We start from the raw sequence: 22311 nt of genomic DNA, 5'->3' as shown, positions 1-22311 counted from the left end.
TGCAATCTTGCACGCCTCAGCACACGGTTAAGCCCCGTCAAGATAATGGGAAGTGAGAATAGAGTCGCTCACTTATTCAAATTCCGTGCCTCACACATGTCAAAAAGCACGTGATTAGGTCCTGTCAAGATGACAGTTGTGAGGTAAGCCTCGCCCACTTATTCAAATTCCGTGCCAAAACAAGTGCACGAGGTTAGGATCTGTCAAGATGGCAGCAGTGAGGTTAGTGACGTTCTCTTGTTCAAATTCCGCGCCAAAACACAAAAGTGAGGTAAGGGTCTGTCAAGATGACAGCTGTCAAGAGCACGTGGCCATGTTTATAAACAGCATATGGCCGTGACGACACGGTCACGTGGTCTTGACGTCATGAGGCCAATGACCTTGGCCGGGGTCAATGACCTCGGGTGCTGACTCAGCACAAAAATGCTGATAAGGTGTTTTAGAACCCGACCAGCCCTACTACTCTATTTGTGTAGCGTTACAGCAAATAGCGAAGAATTTGTATCTGCTGTGAGGAAGGGTAGCAGGTTGTTTTTTTTTGCCAACGGCATGGACACTGAGGTACGATTCCACCCGCTTGCCGCGCGCATTCGACAGCTTGGCAGTCTCGTTAATGTCTGTTAGTTTCTTAGTGTATAGTCAAATACTAGGTGATTTTTAATTTTATAATCACGCCATATTTCTATTTAATTGTAATACATGCATAATATTTATTCTTCCTTTGGTGAAAATTTTATTGTATGGTACTGGATCGAAATACTTAAAAAATATTATTACTGCTCTTAAGTTGGTAAACTGTCAATACTTACCTTTCTGTCGAATTCGCTTTTTCTTCAGTTTTGATGCATATACCCTGAATCTTTTGTTGTATGAAAATTTTTTCCCTCTCCCCACTTCATATTCTCAAACGTCGCTACTGCCCCAACGGGTTTGTTAGATGATTTTATATCAAGAAATGAGATTAGAAAGCGGGCATTGCTTCATAGAATTACATTTTTCAATGGAGAATATTCAGGCGGTACATTTGGTGGTAGAGCTATTATCATGAAATTAACAACATACAGCTATACGACATGTATTCAGAAAATGCATTTATGAAACAAGTTCTATTTTGTTTACTTGTGATTATTTCTGATAGCTCCCCACATAAGACATTCCGTCAAAATATTTATTTATGAATCAAGGTCTGTTGTTCTGAATACATATGAATGTTATTGAAAACTCTGTACATTAGACCCGTCCAAAAATGTATTTGAGAAACAACCTCTATTATTCTGATTGTTCGTGAATTTTGTTAATATATAAGAATGTTTGCATTAATACATGTTCCTCATTTCGCATGCCTGTGTTCATGTTAACCCTGCCCCCCACCACACCCCACCCCCAAATAATTACTCGAAGTCGGCGGAAACCATTTCGAGGATGGATGATGTCAAACGAGCAACAATAACTGTCCGTGCTGGAATCCGTTCAGTCACGAAGTTCATGAAAGTGAAAGACCCTCTAGGTCTCGCAAACCTAATACTGTCAGGGATGGAAGAGAACAAGGAATGACTAATGGAATGCGGATAGCGAAGGTGAACAAAATGCCCTGGAAAATGGAAGTAAGAAACCGACCCACACTTTATAGCTGAGTATCATTTCAGTCATTTCTTCTGACACAAAAAGAATACCATTATATTCTACCCTCCCCACTCAAGGAGCAACTCCATAGGCCACGCATCGGGATATGCGAAGAACAACAATTGACCTAGGGAACTGGGATAAGAAAGATGATTATAAAGAGTCTGACACAAGGAAATAGAAACAAATCCCAATCAAATCAGTCACTACTGATCTGCATTTAGGACAGTCGCCCAGGAGGCAGATTCCCTATCTGTTGTTTTCCTAGCCTTTTCTTGAATGATTTCAGACAAATTGGAAATTTATTGTACATCTCCCTTGGTAAGTTATTCCAATCCCTAAGTCCCCTTCCTATAAACGAATATGTGTCCCAATTTGTCCTCTTGAATTCCAACTTTATCTTCATATTGTGATCTTTCCTACTTTTAAAGACATCACTCGAACTTATTCGTCTACTAATATCATTCCACACCATATCTCCGCTGACAGCTCGGAACATACCACTTAGTCGAGCAGCTCGTCTTCTTTCTCCCAAGTCTTCCCATCCCAAACTTTGCAACATTTTTGTAACACTCCTCTTTTGTCGGATATTACCCAGAACAAATCGAGCTGCTTTTCTTTAGATTTTTTTTTCCTGTTCTTGAATCAAGTAATCTTGGTGAGGGTCCCATACACTGAAACCATACTCTAGTTGGGATCTTACCAGAGAGATTTGTATGCTGTCTTCTTTACATCTTTACTGCAACCCCTAGACACCCTCATAAACATGTGCAGAGATCTGTACCCTTTATTTACAATCATATTTATGTGAATACCCCAATGAAGATCTTTCCTTATATTAACACCTGTCCTGTGGTCGTTAAGCCATTCTGTATGTGTCACCCCTTTCGGCCACCACTGAATGCATTACATGGTTCTACTCACAGGGAGGTCTGCAATTCTTCACGCAGCTTGATTTCTACATAAGTATCAGTTTCAAATACAATATAAATATGTCTTAGACTATCCCTTTCCGTGGTTTCCCATTTTCATACCAGGCAAATGCCGGGGCTGTACCTTACTTAAGGCCACGGCCGCTTCCTTCCAACTCCTAGGCCTTTCCTATCCCATCGTCGCCATAAGACCTATCTGTGTCGGTGCGACGTAAAGCCCCTAGCAAAAAAAATAGACTATCCCTGGGTTTCGTTTACCTATAGCCACTTTTGTCCTCATTATCACTCATGAACAGGAGTGGCTCATAAGTCGTTGGGCTTACTGGTGACGGCTTGGCCTTGGTATCATATTGATGCAATTTGCTGTAAAAAAATGATTTTGTTTTCCTGCCGGGTATTTTTAGAATATTTGTAGTCCTGCTTGAACTTACTGTTGCACCTGCTTTTGTGACAGACACTGTCAAAGCTGATGTCAAACACAATAATTTCAAATTGTACCAAGATCTATCTATCATCTCAGCTGAAACTTGCCAGGAGGTGAGCAGGTGAGGATAAGTCATGCGTTGAGTGTTGAAACAAACCAGACTCCCCAAACAACTATAACAGAAGAACAGCGTTACCAACATTTGTATTATGTGGTTTGCATAATTCATATTTTAGCTGTTATACTGAAAAAGCAATTTATTTTGAAGACAATGTAGTGATTCGGGCTGTTGTCTATGGTGATTACATCTATAATCTTTGCCGCCCCTCTGGGATATTTTAAGTTATTACCGAACTCGAACGCTTTATCTGCGACTGTGGCCTTGTCTTATGACACACTGTTCCTAAGCCATCTTTATTGGCCACGGTGTCGTAAGCGTGTGACGTCTGAAGGACGAACAGCTGGATCATTAAATGAAATCTGAATACCATGTCAGTGTTCAGCGAGATTATGGAACACAATACTTACAAAGTCTGTAGAAGAACTTCAATTTCTTTCTTTCCTTTTTCTACAATCTGCTTTACGTCTCACCGACCCAGATAGATTTTACGGCGACGAGGGGATAGGAAAGGGCTAGGAGTGGGAATGAAGCGACCGTGACCTTAATTAAGATACAGTCCCCAGTATTTGCGTGGTGTGAACATGGGAAACCACGGAAAACCCTCTTCTATCTCTATGTCTATGTCCCACCCCTTTACTTTACCTAAGTTACCAAGATTTAAATCCTAGTCAGTGTATATGAAATTTAGAAAAGAAAACTTGGGTTCCAGTAGCTCGAATTTTAGGAGATTCTATTGGTTATGATCAAGATATCAACAGTCACACCAAACAAAAAACTTGCGTAGAATTAATTCACGCCCTATGACCAGGTCGGGAGACTACATCGTTCTCTGATCCGAGTTTGGAATCACGACACTGACAGCGGCTATCTGGAACACGATCTTCCTTTGGATTTACCTCTCTTACTTCAGACAAATTCTGAATAGTAAATCAATAAGCATCCTGAGTAACTTATTCTAGCCCTCCACCTAATAAACATATCAGATGACTATCACAAATTCTGCACAACTACACAGGTTTCGCCTTTCAAGAAGGTAATAAATAAGTTACAAAATTGTGAAAAACTGCAAAAAGATCTCGACAATGTTGTGATGATAAACGGGGTTAAATGTCAGGTTGTGAGTTTCACTAATAGTCCTGTCAGCTTTAATTACTGCGTTCATGGGGTGAAAGTTCCTTATGGGAATCACTGTTACTGTGTTAATATAAGGAAAGATCTTCATTGGGGTAAACACATAAATGAGATTGTTCCCATTTTCACAAATGCTTGGGGCTGTACCTTAATTAAAGTTTCCTTGCCACTCCTAGCTCTTTCCTATCCCATCGTCGCCGTAAGACCTGCCTGTGTCGGTGCGACGTAAAGCCATAAGCAATAAAAAAAAAAGAACAAGGGATTGTGAATAAAGGGTACAATATAAAGGAGAGAGCATATGTCATTGGTAAGACCCCCAACTAGAGTATGGTTCCAGTGTATGGGACCTTCACTAGGATTACTTGATTCTAGAACTGGAAAAAAAAATCCCAAGAAAAGCAACTCGATTTATTGTGGATGATTTTCAACAAAGCGGTAGCGTTACGAAAATGTTGCAAAGTTTGGGCTGGGAAGACTTGGGAGAATGATGAGCTGCTCGAGTAAATGGTATGTTCCGAACTGACAGTGGAAAGGTGGCATGGACTGACATCAGTAGACGAATAAGTTTGAGTGATGTTTTTAGTAGGAAAGACCTCGATATGAAGATAAAGTTGGAATTGGAGGACAATTTGGGACAGATATTCGTTTATATGAAGGAGAGTTAGGGAGTGGAATTGTTTACTAAGGGAGATGTTCAATAACTTTCCATATTATTGCAATTATTCAAGAAAAAACTATGTAAACAACAGATAGGGAATACGCCACCTGGGCGACTGCCCTAAATGCTGATCAGTGGTGATTGATTGGATTGATTGATTGATTGATTGATTGATTGATTGATTGATTGATTGATTGATTGATTGATTGATTGATTGATTGATTGATTGATTGATTGATTGATTGATTGATTGATTGATTGATTGATTGATTGATTGATTGATTGATTGATTGATTGATTGATTGATTGATTGATTGATTACGTCCAGTATTCACCAGGAATCGAAAATGGAAAACTAGGACAAAATACTTGATCGAGGAGGAACGTGAGTGGGGGTCAAACCCATAGCACTTATGAGTCCAGCAATACTACTCCATAACTCCATGTCCAACGTACTTTGACGAGAGTAATTAATCCAAACGGTAGCAGTGTAATAATAATAATAATAATAATAATAATAATAATAATAATAATAATAATAATAATAATATGGCACTTTGGCTGAATGGTCAGCGTACTGTTCTTCTGTTCAGAGAGCTCGAGGTTCGATTAGTCTAGTTAATTTCTCTAGCTCGGGGCTTCCGTTTTTGTGTTCTTCTTAACACATATCTTCAAATACACTCAACACGTCGCACACATCGCACGACAAACCACGACAGAAAAATACAATAACAAATGCAACCCTTCATATGGGGTTGGCGTTAGGAAAGGCATCCAGCCGAAAAACGAAGCAAAATTCATTCAAAATGATGACCATAGGTACCTGGGGAAAGGCCAGGAATAATAATAATAATAATAATAATAATAATAATAATAATAATAATACCTTTAGACTTTTGGCGTTTGCGGGCTGAAATTTCTGGGACATCGACGTCTCCAAATGTCGTAAAAGTAGTTATAACTCATTCCATGTTAAGAAAACAGTATTGCTGTTATGGTCCTACAAGGAGTGAACACACCCCCTCTGAGACACCGATCATTCCTCGTGATTAAGGGATATTATACTGTACTTTGTAATGTATTATGAAAGATAGATAGAAAGGATGAGGCATTTTTGCCCGTAAGTTATTAAAATAACTACATAACATTTTTTTCATAATAATATATTCGTAGGGAGGAAGCACAATGGCAGGAACAGCCATCGCTTCGTTGCCTTCCTTCATTTTTCTTCTTCTGTATTGCTCTGGTAGAAGCCTCTCGTAGTCCGTCACTCTGTGAACCGCCGGCAGCTCACCTCTGTAGTGAAGTCATCTACAGTATTTATTTGTCCGTTTGTGTTTTTAGGCATTAAATCACTGAGTACTTATCTTGTGTTGAGTGAGCGTTGGTTGTATATTGCCTAGTATTTGTTTGTGTTCTACTATTTTCGTACTGTACAGAAGTTGTTACTGAAGATTTTGGTGTTGTGATGTGCAACGATACGTCATGGCATAACTTGCATTGATAAAAAAAAATGCCATGTGTTTTATTTGTCCTTCGTTATTGTTATTTAGCTGTTCTTAAGCGCACTTTAATTTTACCAGTTTTTACGACCGAATTTAATTTTTACTATTGCTTTTGTGAGCGATACGACAGCATAGTAGTACACCGCGTTGCCTTGGAAAATTTATTAAATGCATACCTCATCCCTTGAGCCCATAGAAAATATTCTTCTTCTAATTTCTCCCCCAACTTGCCTTACATTTCAATGCTGAGATTTTATGTGCCGTAGTTTAGCTCTGATTCTGTACAAACCAAAAATACCCCCTGTAATCATCCCGTCCCCTTTAGTTCATAAAAAGAATTTGCAGCATAGTTTCTTCCGCTTTTTATCTTGAACTTAAATACTAAATTTCACAAATTTAAATGCTGCCGTTTTCCCGTGATGGTGTTGAGCAGAGCCATTCGATATGGCAACCCTGTTGTCATAAGAAAAATACTGTTTTCTTAACATGGAATGAACTATAATGTTTAGTAAATTAATTAATTAATTATAGACCGTTCTTTCTACGTTCCGTGTGAAAGCCTCTGTTCATCAAACAAGCGCCTCCACAATATTCTATTTGCAACTAGCTCTGTGGGCTCATTTACTTCCACACCTGTTATTTTTAAATCATTAAAACCTGACTCTAACCATTGTCACCTTGATTTCCTTCTGCTTTTCTTACCCTCCATCTCTCCATAGCCGAGTTCATTACACTCCTAGGTAACTTATACTACTACTACTACTAATACTAAAATGTTTTCATTCCTTCCCTGAAGGGAGTAGACGGTGACGCCGTCTCTCAGGCTGGGAGATTTCTCACGGTGAAGGAGATGTTCGGAGAAGGTGAGGGGGTTGGCGGCCGTGGCCTATACTAGGAACTGTCCCGGCATTCGCCTTAGTGCAGGAGAATGGAAAACAACGGAAAACCATTCTCAGGACAGCCTTCGGTTGGGGCCAGCCGCGAGGTCCAGCCCTGTCCTGTCTCCCGAATGCAGAGGCGTAGAGCCACGGTAAAGCCGTGACCACCCCTCTTCTGCTCGGTTGGCCGGTCAGAGTGCAGTGCTGTTCGACCACGGACCAGCCGTGGCCACTTATTGACCGAGACTCACTCTGCATCTACCCACGTAACTTATCTTTCTTCGGCTTACATGACCCCACTCCGATGTAAGTTAATTCGCACAGCTTCCATCGAGTTTATTCATAATTTTAGTCTTTATACCCTCATTTCGTGTAGCCTCTTGGCTTGTTCCCACCTCTTTGTACCGGCGACCACTCTCGCTACTTTTATGTTTGTTACATCTAACTAATGAAAAATCCACAGCCTGTTTCCAGTCATTCGTTTCCAGTCATTCGACCGGGTCAGGAATGGACTGAATGAAGCCGCCATCTAGCGGCGAGGATAGGAATTGTGCCGGCTGCCGAAGCCTGTCGCACTCTTCTGGAGCAATGCTTAATAGCTGACAGATGAAATTATATTGGAGAGTGTTGCTGGAATTAAATGGCAGGGAAGACCGGAGTAGCGGGAGAAAAACCTGTTCCGCCTCCGCTTTGTCCAGCACAAATCTCACATGGAATGACCGGGATATGAACCACGGAACCCAGCGGTGAGAGGGCGGCACGCTGCTGCCTGAGCCACGGAGGCTCTTATTACATCTAACTAATGAAATAATAATAATCATAATATCTTTCTGCAAGTGGTTTAACGTCACACTAACACGTGGCAGATTTTCGGCAACGCAAGGATAAGAAACAGCTAGGATTGGGAAGGTAGCGGCCATGGTGTTAATTAGGGTGCAGCCCCAGCATTTATTTGGTGTGGAAGTGGGAAAGTACGGAAAACCATCTTCAGGGTTGCAGACTGTGGGATTCGATTCAAACCCACCATCTCCCGAATGCAAGCTCACAGCTCTGCTATCCTAACCGCACAACCAACTCGTGCGGTAATAATAATAATAATAATAATAATAATAATAATAATAATAATAATAATAATAATAATAATAATAATAATAATAATGTTGTGTTACTTCCTACTCACTATTTTTACAGCTTTTTCGAGATGCCGAAGTGCCCGAATTTTGTTTCCCAGAAGTTTCTTCTACGTGCCAGTAAACCTGCCGACATGAAGCTGACTTTTTTTTTTTGTTAGTTGCTTTACGTCGCACTGACACAGATAGGTCTTACGGCGCGATGGGACAGGAAAGGTCTAGGAGTGGGAAGGAAGCGGCCGTGGCCTTAATTAAGGTACAGCCCCAGCAATTGCCTGGTGTGAAAATGGGAAACCACGGAAAACCATCTTCAGGGCTGCCGACAGTGGAGAACAAACCTGACTTGAGCATCTTCAAATAGCACTGTAGTGACCCGGGATCGAAACCCACCAGCTTGAACTAAGAAAGCTACTACCCTCCTAATCGCACCTTATTAATATTTAGCTCCCCTTTTATTGCTATACCGGAAAATTTTAAGAGATGCTTGGGTGTCAGAATGTTGTCGCGCTAGAGTTCTTTAACGTGGAGACTAGGAGCTGTCGAATTAAACACACACTCAAGTGTCATCGACTTCAGCCAGAAGCGAACCTGCTATCTTCGGAACAGAATGACATCGATTAACCGACTGAACCACTGTGGTTTGTAGGTTGCGATTGAAGTATTGAGTGGAATTAGCGGAGGCAGGCGTTATAAACATGAGTAGTAAAAACTGTATGAGTCATTGCGTTCTCCTTCTCTGCTGCAAACATACGTAACACTTGTTGTTGATAAGATAGCAAGCGGCAAGTAGGCTGGCCGAGCAGTATTGTGGCGCTGTTGGCGCGGCAGTACACCCGTAGCCCCGCGGTCGGTAAACAACATGCCGTGCTCTGACCTAGGTCGCTTACTGCCTTAATTAGTACGCGTCCGCGTATCATCTCTCGCGTCCAGCCGCGAAAACTTCGCGTACTTGTAGATAAATACAGTTTAATGAATTTCTCCTATACTATCATAACGCAACTCTCAAACTACCTGCTACTGCATATTAGAACAGAAATTCTGGCAGCTGTAGTAAGAACAATCAGTGCATATTAGGGAAATAAATTACTGTAAGTTTGCAAACCATCTGATGGCCTGTTTACGAGAAGGCGAAAGTGGCATTTAGAGGGCAGTGAAGTGTGACATCAATTGTGCGGCCTTTCTTCGTTCGGTGAAGGAAGGAAGACAGACTGGCAGGTGGATGTAACCAAGTGGAAAGAAAGTATTGTGTCAGTGTAACTAAGAAGAAAGTGTACCACTGATCACAATTGAAAGTAAGAGTGTGGGAAGTAGAAGTACTTGTTGTTGGTGGTATCTACTGTCAGTGTGGGAAGAACCCACCTCAGTGCGATATCATTATATTCAGTGGAAGTGTGCTACGGTCTGTTCGGTCAGACAGAAACGTGATAGTGGCAAGACGAGTTAGTGCTCTTTTGTAAAGTGCTCACATTTTAAGATGTAATGAAGTTCAAGTAATAACGTTGTGGAAGTGATAACCGCTGTTTTTACACCATATTATTGGACATGCTGTCTATTATTCTTTGGCGAAACGAGGAACAAGTGAGTGAAAAAAATCAGCTGGAATTTGGTCTACGTGTCACTGAGAATTCTTACAAGCATAAATGGTATTTACTGCTAAGGGTTTATTATTACATCTTAAATATATTTAAAGTGATTCTGTCGATTACAACTTAAGTTCTGAAAAAGGGAAGAAGCAAAGTAATTCTTTTCTAAGAAGTTTTAAACTCGCTTGTATCACGATATCCCTAGCATTGCCTATTTAGTGAAGTGATTAAATGACAGTGATTCAATTTATGCAACTAGACTTTTTAAGGTTTTGCAAAATAATACGTAAAATTTTCGAAAATGTTTCTACACATCTGTGACACAAAATCCTAGACGAAGAATATTTCAAACGGGATACTATAATATTTAACGTGAAATTCTTACTTATTTTCAGTTTGTGATTCATTGAAGGTAAAATTAAAGACTATACCCGCAATCCTCAATTGATATCTGTGCAATTACGATGGGAGTGTATTTATTTCCTCAGCCGCTGAAAGGTTAAAATATATTGAGAATCATGACGCTCACAAGTCAGTTGGGAGGTAATAGTAAAATGAATACACCACTCATGAGGAGGAAAAGGAAAGATTCGACGGCAAGCTTGAAAGAAGATGCCAGAACTAAGAAAAAGGAGAAGGAGACATCTTCTACTTCTTCAAATACTGAGAGAAAGCCGGTACAAAGGAAACCTTCCTTTATCAAAAGGGCCTTAGCAGATCTTGGTTTCAACAAGGTGTTAAGTCGGAGCATTAGTCTGAGCTCAGATCTTGATCGGATTGACAGTATTAAGAAGACACCCTGGACAGCGTCACTGTCATCCCTGAAGGAAGACGTCATCACAGGGGAGGATGACAACGTGATCTTAGACCATGACTTGACATCCGAAAGAGGAGCTACCTGTGGAGTAAAGCGAACCCAGAGTCTCCTGTTAGGAGGCTCCAAGCGAGATGAACGCCTCAGAAAGATCCAGGAGAGGGTAAGTGAGATTATATGGCATTAAACTCCTTAGCTTAGTACTGGCAAACATCATTATCCCGAGGTTGTGTAAGCGCGTTACAGTGTACCATAAACTTGTTTACAAGTTTAATTTGGGATATTATGCACACATACAATTAGTACGTGTTGTTCTTGGGTCATCAGTCCGTAGACTGATTTTATGTACTCTAATCTGTTCGTCATATTGAGATCATGGTCTAGTCATCCTGAACTTTAACCTTACTGAGCAAGTCCTAGGTGTCTGAAGGTATACCCTATTAACTGAAGATAATTTTCTTGGAATACTTGTACAAGCTATTTATCTGAGCGTCCTTTTATCTCTCTTTGTGTTCTCTGCACGGACTCCGAATAGCTTTCTAAAATGTTATGTATTTTGAAACGCCATTGTTTAATATCTCCATCTTAGTCTTCTCGAGAATGCTCGCTGGAAATTATGTTTCGTTTTATAGGTAATCAGTCTCCATTGCCTACAGCGATGTGCATTTCAGTCAGGCAGTAACGAATGTGATATAAGCTTGCAAGGCAAAATAACAAATTCGGGCCCCCTCAAATACAAGATGGACAGTAGGGAATGCTATGATAATAAACGAGGTTAAAAGTCAGGTTGTGAGATTCACAAATAGGAAAAGTCCTCTCAGTTTTAATTGCTGCGTTGATGGGGGGAAAGTTCCTCTTTGGGAATTGTAAGTATATAGGAGTTAATTTGACCTCCATTGTGGTAATCACATCAATGGGATTGTAAATAAAGGGTACAGATCTCTGCACATGGTTGTGGGGGTATTTAAGGGTTGTAGTAAGGATGAAAAGGAGAGGAAATATTAGTCTCTGGTAAGACCCCAACTAGAGTATGGTTCCAATGTATGGGACCCTCACCAGGATTACTTGATTCAAGAACTAGAAAAAATTCCAAAGAAAAGCAGCTCGATTTGTTTTGGGTGATTTCCGACAAAAGAGTAGTGTTACAAAAATGTTGCAAAGTTTGGGCTGAGAGGACTTGGGAGAAAGGAGACGAACTGCTCGACTAAGTGGTATGTTCCGAGCTGTCAGTGGAGAGAGGAAGTTGAATGACATTAGAAGACGAATACATTTGAGTAGTGTCTTTCAACGTAGAAGAGATCACAATATGAAGATAAAGTTGGAATTCAAGAGGAAAAATAGGGGCAAATATTCGTTTATAGGAAGGGGAGTTAGGGATTGGAATAACTTACCAAGGGAGATGTTCAAAATATTTCCAATTTCTATGCAATAATTTGAGAAAAGGCTAGGAAAACAACAGATAGGGAATCTGCCACCTGGGCGAGTGTCCTAAATGCAGATCAGTAGTGATTGTTTGATAAAAATAACTTAATATAAATTTATTTACAACTGGTAGAAGTAATGCAGTCCGCCTCTGTGGTGTAGTGGTTAGCGTGATTAGCTGCCACCCCCGGAGGCCCGGGTTCGATTCCCGGCCCTGCCACGAAATTTGAAAAGTGGTACGATGGCTGGAACGGGGTCCACTCAGCCTCGGGAGGTCAACTGAGTAGAGGTGGGTTCGATTCCCACCTCAGCCATCCTGGAAGTGGTTTTCCGTGGTTTCCCACTTCTCCTCCAGGCGAATGCCGGGATGGTACCTAACTTAAGGCCACGGCCGCTTCCTTCCCTCCTCCTTGCTTATCCCTTCCAATCTTCCCATCCCTCCACAAGGCCCCTGCTCAGCATAGCAGGTGAGGCCGCCTGGGCGAGGAACTGGTCATACTCCCCAGTTGTATCTCCCGACCAAGAGTCTGAAGCTCCAGGACACTGCCCTTGAGGCGGTAGAGGTGCGATCCCTCGCTAAGTCCGAGGGAAAAACCGAACCTGGAGGGTAAACAGATGATGATTATGATGATGATGATGATGATGAGAAGTAATGCAATATATTGTAAAGTTATATGAACAAAGGGATTGTTCGTTATTGTAAGATTATTATTAAATAATGTTTAGTAGGTTTTATTTGACGGTCTCCGTGGTTTGATGGCTAAGCTGATGAACTGCCAACAATGAACCACTTAGATATTTGTATTTAACTTTAATGGGTTTCATTTCTCAGTAACTAAAATACTATACTCTGTAAGCGATACCAAAGTTTCGCTTACAATAATTTATTCGATTACAACATAGAAAAATATACCAATGATATTAAATTTTAAAATGTTCAAATAAAGTTTGAAAAATATCAAACCGCACAACTGATAAGCCTATTATTACCTTCGCGCAGAGATCTCGTTCAAAATTGAGTTCACTGATTGTTACTACAACTTGTTGTTGGCATTATGCACTGTTGTTGAAGAAAATAATGTGTGACAAAAGTTAAATGTTCTGCAAGATTTATGCATAATACTATCTTGTTCTTACTTTTCTATCGCTTTTCCCACACCTGTGGGATCTTGTGGAGGGTGGATTTGGCCCTATTTTACGGCCGAATGCCCTTCCTGACGCCAACCCTATAGGCTATGGAGGGATGTAATCACTATTGCGTGTTTCTGTAGTGGTTGGTAGTGTAGTGTGTTGTCTGAATATGAAGAGGACAGTGTTGGGACAAACACAGACACCCAGTCCCCGACCCGGCCGGGAATCGAACCCGGGACTCTCTGAACCGAAGGCCTCAACGCTGACCATTCAGTATTTGTGCACAATACTATCACATTAACAAAGTATCATTTTCCAACTAAAATATAATGTTTTGGTATACATTTTCATTATTGTAAATTATTTTTTGACCGCCTCTGTGGTGTAGTGGTTAGTGTAATTAGCTGCCACCCCCGAAGGCTCGGGTTCGATTTCCGGCTCTGCAACGAAATTTGAAAAGTGGAACGAGGGCTGGAACGGGGTCCACTCAGCCTCCGGAATTCAACTGAGTGGATGTGGGTTCCATTTCCACCTCAGCCATCCTCGAAGTGGTTTTCCGTGGTTCCCCACTTCTCCTCCAGGCAAATGCCGGGATGGTACCTAACTCAAGACCACGGCCACTTCCTTCCTTGTCTATCCCTTCAAATCTTCCCATCACCCCGCAAGGCCCCTGTTCAGCATAGCAGGTGAGGCCGCCTGGACGAGGTACTGGTCACTCTCCTCAGTTGTATCCCCGACACAGTCTGGTGTTCCAGGACACTGGCCTTGAGGGGGTCGAGGTGGGATCTGTCGCAGAGTCCGAGGGGAAAACCCGACCCCGAAGGGTAAACAGATGAAGAAGAAGAAGAAGAAGAAGAAGAAGAAGAATTTGGTGCAGGTCGTTTGTGAGGACCGTGTCACTGTGTTACACACAACACAATAAACTACTGATAGATGCAGCCAAGGGGCAATTCCTCTACGTACAAGTTGTAAAAAGGAAACTATTTGGACTGATTCTACAATACCGCCCTGACCATTTCCGTGCACAATGACATTAGGGTGGGGTATATACAGTGGAGCCTCGATATCTCGAATTACCTCGCGAGCTAAATTTTATATCGAGTTATTGAAATTTCGAGATATTAAGGATGACGTTTTCGAGCACATAATTGAATCCTATGCACCTATGGGCTTATACCGAATACATTATTTTTAACAGCATTCAAAAGTGTACAAACAAACTCTATTTTACGGCATCACTTTAATTATAACCCTTATTACAGCAACTTTTTAGAAGACAGGATAGAGTACATACAGTAGTGAAACAAGATACATACCTCCTGTAACACCTTTGGAAAAGAAATCTGTTAGTCTCTTCCGTTTGTTAGTGTTAAGCTTTCCTCCCTTCACGTTGAAACTTCTCGTCAATACGACGCAGCCGAGATTCGTAAACGGAGCTTGTCATCCGCGACTTCGGGGTTTGCTTTAGTAAGTGACCGGTAATTAATTCACACCCGAGAATCAGTGAGGCTTCGCCGATTTTCCGATCTTTAGAAGTTTTCGCATTCCGTCATATTTGCTCCCAGCATCACTCTAAACCTTTCTTTACTTGTTCCTCACAAACCACAAATGCCGTATTGCACAGTTAATGTTGTACGAAATTCGACTTACGGAGTCTTTCTTTTTCTTCGAGGGAAGAAATGTTTGCTTCGAGAAATCGAGAAATTCATGTAACCGAATTTAGAGTAATAGAGAAATAAATACACGTGAAGGACAAAGAGTTGGGAAATTTAAGTTACTCGAGATACCGCTACTGTCGGCAGCCCTGAAAATGGTTTTCCGTGGTTTCCCATTTTCACACCAGGCAAATGCTGGGGCTGTACCTTAATTAAGGCCACGGCCACTTCCTTCCCACTCCTAGCCCTTTCCTGTCCCACCGTCGCCGTAAGACCTATCTGTGTCGGTGCGACATAAAACAATTAGCAAAAAAAGAAAAAGATCGAGTAATGGAGGTTCGACATATGGAGGTTCTACTGTATGTGTTATATATATATTTTGTTTCTTAGAGGAATCTACGGTTCCATTTAAAGACCCGGGTTCGCCTGATTTGCAGTTCCTAACGTTACGCCCGTGATATCAATATTTAACATTTATTTAGCTGTTAATGATACATATCTACGTGCTTAAATGCTCTAGTAATTCCAAACTGGAATGGATTTCTCTGTCAACTAATTCATAATTAAGTCATCGTTATAATTGTTGTTATTGTTACACTCATTTCTTGGTCTACTCTACCGCCTTCTTAACCCCTACGTTTTCTTCGAAACCTAACCGAGCAAGAGCTGAATCTCTCAACATGTGCCCTACCATCCTGTTTCTTCCTCTGGTCACATTTTACCAAATTGCTTTCATTTGCCACGGTGAGTAGCTCAGACAGTAGAGGGCTGGTCTTTTTAGGTTGAGTTAGCAGGTTCAATCCTGCCTCAGCCGGATGGAAATTGAAAGTGCTCAAATACGTCAGCCTCGTGTCAGCAGATTTATTGGCACGTAAAAGAACTGCTGTGGAACGAAATTCCTGCAATTTGGCATCTCCGAAAACCATAACAGTACTTATTGGGATGGAAAAACAATAACGGTATTATTGTTTTCTTCTCATCAAGTTGTTTCAGTATCTCTTCATGTGTGATACTTTCTTCACCCATCTGACGTTAACATCCTTCTGTAATACCACATTTCAAGAGCCTCTAGTCTCCTTCTTTCTGTACTAGTTGTTGTCCATGATTCAACCCATACAATGCCACGCTCCAAATAGAAGTCTTCAAAAATACATGTATTTTTATAATTTACATTTGGCTATGGGCTCCAATAAGCCATACAACCAGAGACCCACAATCATATAGCCTACTACTGCACAATGACATATATAACAAAACTTATTTATTTTTTTGAAATTCCTAAAATACGATGTATACCACCTCGTGCTCCTATGAGTAGACCTAATTACATCAACGCATTTGAGCTAATATCTGTCTTTCAAATAGTTAACAGTAGGTTTGTAGATAGCTTTCTTTTCTTTATACACCTCCTCAGCTTTTTGAAGACCAACCTAAAATATGACAGAAAGGTCAATAATTAAGCCATGCCCACAAGTATTAGATTATGCGATAATATCAACTCTTCTAGTAGACAACCTGCACAAAAGAAGGCAATTCCTTTCGAGAAACAACATGTGATCCATTGATCAAATTAAAGTCTTGTGTCATAAATTGTCCTCGTAAGGATATGACAACATTAAATAACAATTAAATAACAATTTCTTGCAAAATTGATTTACAAATACAAATTAGAACACAATCGTGTACAATTGCACACTATGACAGACATAAAAATACTGAACAAAAGTGATTTTACAAGTGTAAAATAGACATCCTTAGGAAAGGGCAATGGATTTAAATACTAAACTTGATGGATGTTTGCGGAAATTAAACACTGAATGTCAACTGTTATAAAACGATCACCGTTGTTCTTGATAGAGGACACACGCATGGGAATGTGATTTAAGTCTTGAATTGACAGATTATCGCATGAACAGTAGGGTGAGTCAATAAATCCAACGCAAAAACATCATTCTAATGTGCATACTTATGTATGATGTGATGTTATGTGCAATGTACAGCTTAAAACCGAAAATATGTTCTCAAAAAGTAATATGAAGTAAAAAAGTAAACTCTTGTCCTGATCCTGAGGTGGTGCAGATCATTTCAGACACACCCCCAATGGAGGTGACCATATCAGTCCTTCTGCTGCCCAAGTAACAAAATTTATCTACGTCCTTTAAGGTTTCGCCCCCTACTTTGATGTTTCACGCATCGCCTGAATTCTTACTTTTGGTATGGATTTATGCTTATTTATTTATGCACTTATTTATTTACACCGTGTACTCTTCCAATACCGTGTCCATGCCATTCAGAAATTTCTTCAGATCTTCTGCAGACTCAGAACAAAAATAAGAGTATCATCGGAAAATCTAAGGGTTTGATTATCTCTGCTCGAACTGGGATTCTACTTCCAAATGTTTCTTTGATTTTCGTTACCACTTGTTATATATGAACACTTAACTTCAGGGGAGGGGGGAGCAAGGTGCAGCTGTACCTCACTCCTTTCTGGGTAGCTACGTCTTTTTCATAGCCCTCGAATTTATTTATCGGTTTAACCCTTCCTTCTCTGTATTTGCTCCCGATTGCCTTCAGAATCTGGAATAGCTTGATCCATTCAACGTCATTAAGTGATTTTTACTGGATCTACAGGTATCCGGTTTTCAAAATATTACGCGGTCTCATGTTAGTGGTTTGCAAATATGCGAGTACGCTCTTAGAATATGGAAAGATCAGGCATTAGGGCTTTGTATGAGCTTGTGGTGGCATGAACAGCAAAGCAGTTAGCAAGTCTTTCACAAAGATGTAGTCTAACATAAAGATATTTGCGTATTTCATTCTCGTCTTTGACACGTAGTCCGTGAATTGTGTACTGGTTACAGCTGACACTACAGATATTGCCAAATAAAGGAAATCTGTAAATAGGACCGATATCGTACAAATATTTGTGTTGAAATTAGCGGACCAGTTCACAGGTCAGTGAGAGAAAATGGTGAAATTTTGTTTTGTATCATTTGCAATCTACAGCTTAAAACCTAAAATATGTCCTCAAAAATATGAAAAAGTATTAATAAAAATCGACATTGTTACTTATAACAAAACAACATCTAATTTTCTTCACGAAAATACATCGTGTGCTGTATTCGTAGATGAGCCGGGTTGAGTAGCTCAGGTGAAAGAGCGCTGGCCTTCTGAGCTCAAGTTGGCGGGTTCGATCCCCGCTCAGCCATGTGGTATTCGAAGGTGTTCAAATATGCCAGCCTCATGTTGGTAGATTTATCGGCATGTGAAATAACTCATGCGGGCTAAAATTCAGGCACTTCGGCGTCTCCGAAAATCATTAAAGTAGTCAGTGGAATGTAAAGCCAATAACATAATTATTGTTGTACGTGACGGTACGTACGATTATGCTCCCAAGCATTTTCATCAAATACTTACTTAAAAAAACATTTGATGTTTTATCAGACTTAATTTAAACTGCCGGGCTGAGTGCCTCAGATGGTTGAGACGACGGCCTTCTGACCCCAACATGACAGGTTCGATCCTGGCTCAGTCCGGTGGTATTTGAAGGTGCTCAAATACGCAAGCCTCGTGTCGGTAGATTTACTGGCACGTAAAAAGAACTCCTGCGGGACTAAATTCCGGCACCTCGGCATCTCCGAAAACCGTAAAAGAGTAGTTAGTGGGACATAAAGCAGCTGAAACCGTTTATTGCGGCATCGCTTTTAACGACGTACTGGATACAACGGCGAAATATAATGGTCCCTCTTAAATCCTATATAAACACTGTATTTAAAAATCACATAGTACGACATCGCTATTTACGACATACCGTATATTTTTATCACATTTTCGGCTATAAAGTCCAATGTTTATTTTTGTTTGTTACGTGGTTTGTGGATTGCTGACAAAAATGTAAAGCTTATTTTCAAACCCTTGTTTTCAGTAGATTGTAGATTTCAAATCAGTCTGTTCAATAGTCAAGGTAAGGATCGCTGTGAAGGTGTCGCAAAAGAGAGGGAAAGTGTTTAATATTGAAGAAAATTCACTCATAGCATGACGAGTACAAAATGGGCAAACAGACGTCAGCATCACACTCAACGATTTATACAATTTGGAAGGACAGAGAGAACACCTCATTAAAGATCGTGTGTAATCAATTTTCATTGTTGCTACTTTTTTTCTCGTTTATTATTTTATATTTTGTTAGCATATTATTGCTGTAGGCAACTTACTGCGTAAAGAAAAATTCGTCTCACTCCCACTCCAATTGCAACTGGAGAAAATATAATGAATGCATGTTTTTTTGAAGTTTCAAACTTTTCTGTTAATTACTCATGTAAATGTTCAGCCTATGTAGGAAACTGACATTTACAGAATCTTATGGCACCAGAAGAGTGGGACGACCCCCATTGAGATCGCTGGATGAAGTGGAGAAGGATCTAAGGGGAGCTGGAGTCAGGGGATGCAGGACGAAAGCAGAGGATCGGGACACCTGGAGGCATGTTGTTGAGGCGGTCAAGGCTGGAACCCGGCTGTAGAACCAAAGAAGAAGAAGAAATGTGCAGCCTAAAGCTTATACATATGACATTTTTGCGAAAGAAAAGAAAAGAGTGGTTTGTGTAACTATCGCCTATAACGACCGTTCATTGTCGATCGCTTCGAAGTCAGTGTAACCTGTTTCGACTGTATAATTCACCTCCCGTGTAAACCCAAACCCTGTAGATACTTACAATGCCGGGTTGAGTGACTCAACGTTGCAGTTTCGATCCTGGTTCAGTCCAGTGGTATTTGAAGGGCCGTCACTTAAGTGCGGCCAGTATCCAGTATTCGGGAGAAAGTAGGTTCGAACACCACTGTCGGCAGCCCTGAAGATGGTTTTCTGTGGTTTCCCAATTTTACACCACGCAAATGCTGGGGATGTACCTCAATTAAGACCACGGCCGCTTCCTTCCCACTCCTAGGCCTTATCCCATCGTCGCCGTAAGACCTACCTGTGTCGATGCGCCCCCTGTGGGTGGGAGCGGTAGAATAACACCCACGGTATCCCCTGCCTGTCGTAAGAGGCGACTAATAGGGGCCCCAGGGGCACTAAACTTTGAAGGGTGGGTTGGCGACCACGGGGCTCATGGCTGAGTCCTGGCATTGCTTCCACTTACTTGTGCCAGGCGCTTCACTTTCATCTATCTTATCCAACCTCCCTTGGTCAACTCTTGTTCTTTTCCGACCCCGACGGTATTACGTATGAAGGCCCAGGGACTCTTTCATTTTCACGCCCTTCGTGGCCCTTGTCTTCCTTTGACCGATACCTTCATTTTTCGAAGTGTTGGGCCCCTTCCATTTTTTCTCTCTGATTAGTGTTATATAGAGGATGGTTGCCCAGTTGTACTTCGTCTTAAAACAATAATCACCACCATCACCACCACTGTGTCGATGTGACGTAAAGGCAATAAAAATATTATTAAAGCTATGTTCTGAAGTATCAACAATCCATCAGTACTGAAACTTGAGTACTATCTGGTAATATACATTAAGTGTTTCCTCTCGTAAGACGCAGACGGATGTTAGTTACGTGACTTCGTAGATATCGACGGTCTGGAGTGTTACGACCGTTTGTCACGGTGCTTGTCAGTACATTTGTTTCTCTTATCTTTGAAGTTATAGCAAGTGGAAGCAAAATTACTGTCGGGCTTATGTAAGCCATCGAGCTGAACTGCACAGGTAAAGACATTAAGTTAGAATGGCTGAGCGATCGACAAGGTGAGTTGTGCGTCTCAACGCTACACAGATAGATGGCATAATCAAATCAAATTATATTCCATGTTGATGATATGCATATATCATTATTTCCTAGTAAGCCGTTTTGAGTGGGTCAGACGGTAGAGCCTTGATTTTCTGAGCCCAAGTTAGCGAGTTTGGTCCTGGCTCAGTGCGCTGGTATTTAAAAATGCTCAAATAATCCAATCTCGTGCCGTTGGGAGTTAGATTTCATAAAGGAACTCTGTGGATCCAAAATCGTAAAAGTCGTTGGTGCAATGTAAAACCAATACCATTACTATTTGAAGATACTTTTAGAACGCACTGACCTATCAATGGCATTTAGCACTTATCGCATAGCGATATGGCGAAGTACTGTAGAGGAAGTAACACTAACTGTGGTTGACTGGCGTTGCTGAGTTGAAGTTTCCTAGAAAAGACGAATATATTCATAATTGAGGATAAAGGATTCCATTTAACGAATACGGAAAGGAATCAGTATATATTATAGTCTTCTTCTTCTTCTTTTTCTACCGCTTTTCCACACATGTGGAGTCGCGGGTGTGAACTGTGTCGCACATCAGGATTTGGCCCTATTTTACGACAGGATGCCCTTCCAGTCACCAACCCTATTTGGAGGGATGTAATCACTATTGCATGTTTCTGTGCTGGTTGGTAGTGTGATGTGTTGTCTAAATTTGAAGAGGAGAGTGTTGGGACAAACACAAACACCCAGTCCTAGGGACAGAGGAATTAATCAGAGGCGATTGAAATCCCTGACCCGGCCGGGAATCGATCCCTGGACCCTCTGAGCCGAAGGCCTCAACACTGACCATTCATCCAATGAGTCGGACAATCAGTATACAGGGTGAACCGAAATTCGCACACTCGGGCGTCGCAGCGCGACTCCACACATGCCAGCAATAGAAAAATGTCTCTCACAAAAGTTCGTCCTGTGAGTATATTCGGCAGAAAAAGGACGTTGAAGAGTGGCAATTTGGCAACACTGTAACCATATGTAGGATAACTACCTCTGTCAGCACATTTTAGTCGTGCTGTACAGTTGATTGGTTCTGGGTTAGCATGAAGGTGGTCGAGGGGTCGATCCTGGGTTGAGGCGTGTGTTTTTTATTTCGTAAATATAGTCCAGGTGGTATGGTATCTGGCATCTTAAAGGTCAACAGCGAACAAATACACGCCCACGACGTGGAAAGGGCGTATTTCAAAGGTGACCAATGAAAACTATTGTTCGTCCATTTCTAGGATCGTAGTATCTAAGTGCAAATGGTTTCTAGAGGACCCGCTGCAATCGCTGTTGACGATTAACATGCCGATGCCGAGGTTCGAATCCCGGTCTATCCTGGGCCGAAATTTCCATCTCAAGAATCACGTGACGTCCGGAAGGTTATCCGGTCTTAATACCCCGGCAAAGACTAATATGAGCCCGGGAGGTTCCAGCGACTGGAACTGGGATAAGCTGAACAAAGTTTTTTGCACTGAATACAGCATTTACGGAAACTATATTAAAAGACCGTGAACTTCTAAGATGACTGCCGCCCACCTGGATG

At 41.2% G+C, this 22311-nt stretch overlaps 1 protein-coding gene across 3 annotated transcripts in view; it reads left to right on the top strand.

The window, feature by feature from the left end:
• Window positions 1–22311, top strand: part of LOC136876128 (pleckstrin homology domain-containing family G member 5) — a 1197778-nt gene that overhangs the window by 63498 nt on the left and 1111969 nt on the right. For 2 of the 3 annotated variants that reach the window (XM_067149820.2, XM_067149819.2), the window contains exon 1: window positions 9219–10962. The exons of the other annotated variant lie outside the window; for it this stretch is intronic. In XM_067149820.2, the coding sequence (XP_067005921.2) occupies window positions 10504–10962 (459 nt within the window). In that variant the 5' untranslated portion in view covers window positions 9219–10503. Of the gene's footprint in view, window positions 1–9218; window positions 10963–22311 lie in introns of those variants that run through there. 3 annotated transcript variants of the gene reach the window in all.

Source organism: Anabrus simplex, chromosome 6, assembly GCF_040414725.1.
Source record: "Anabrus simplex isolate iqAnaSimp1 chromosome 6, ASM4041472v1, whole genome shotgun sequence".
NCBI lineage: Eukaryota > Metazoa > Arthropoda > Insecta > Orthoptera > Tettigoniidae > Anabrus > Anabrus simplex.
The sequence above is the reverse complement of the archived record's forward strand: the minus strand, read 5'-3'. Positions and strand labels throughout refer to the sequence as shown.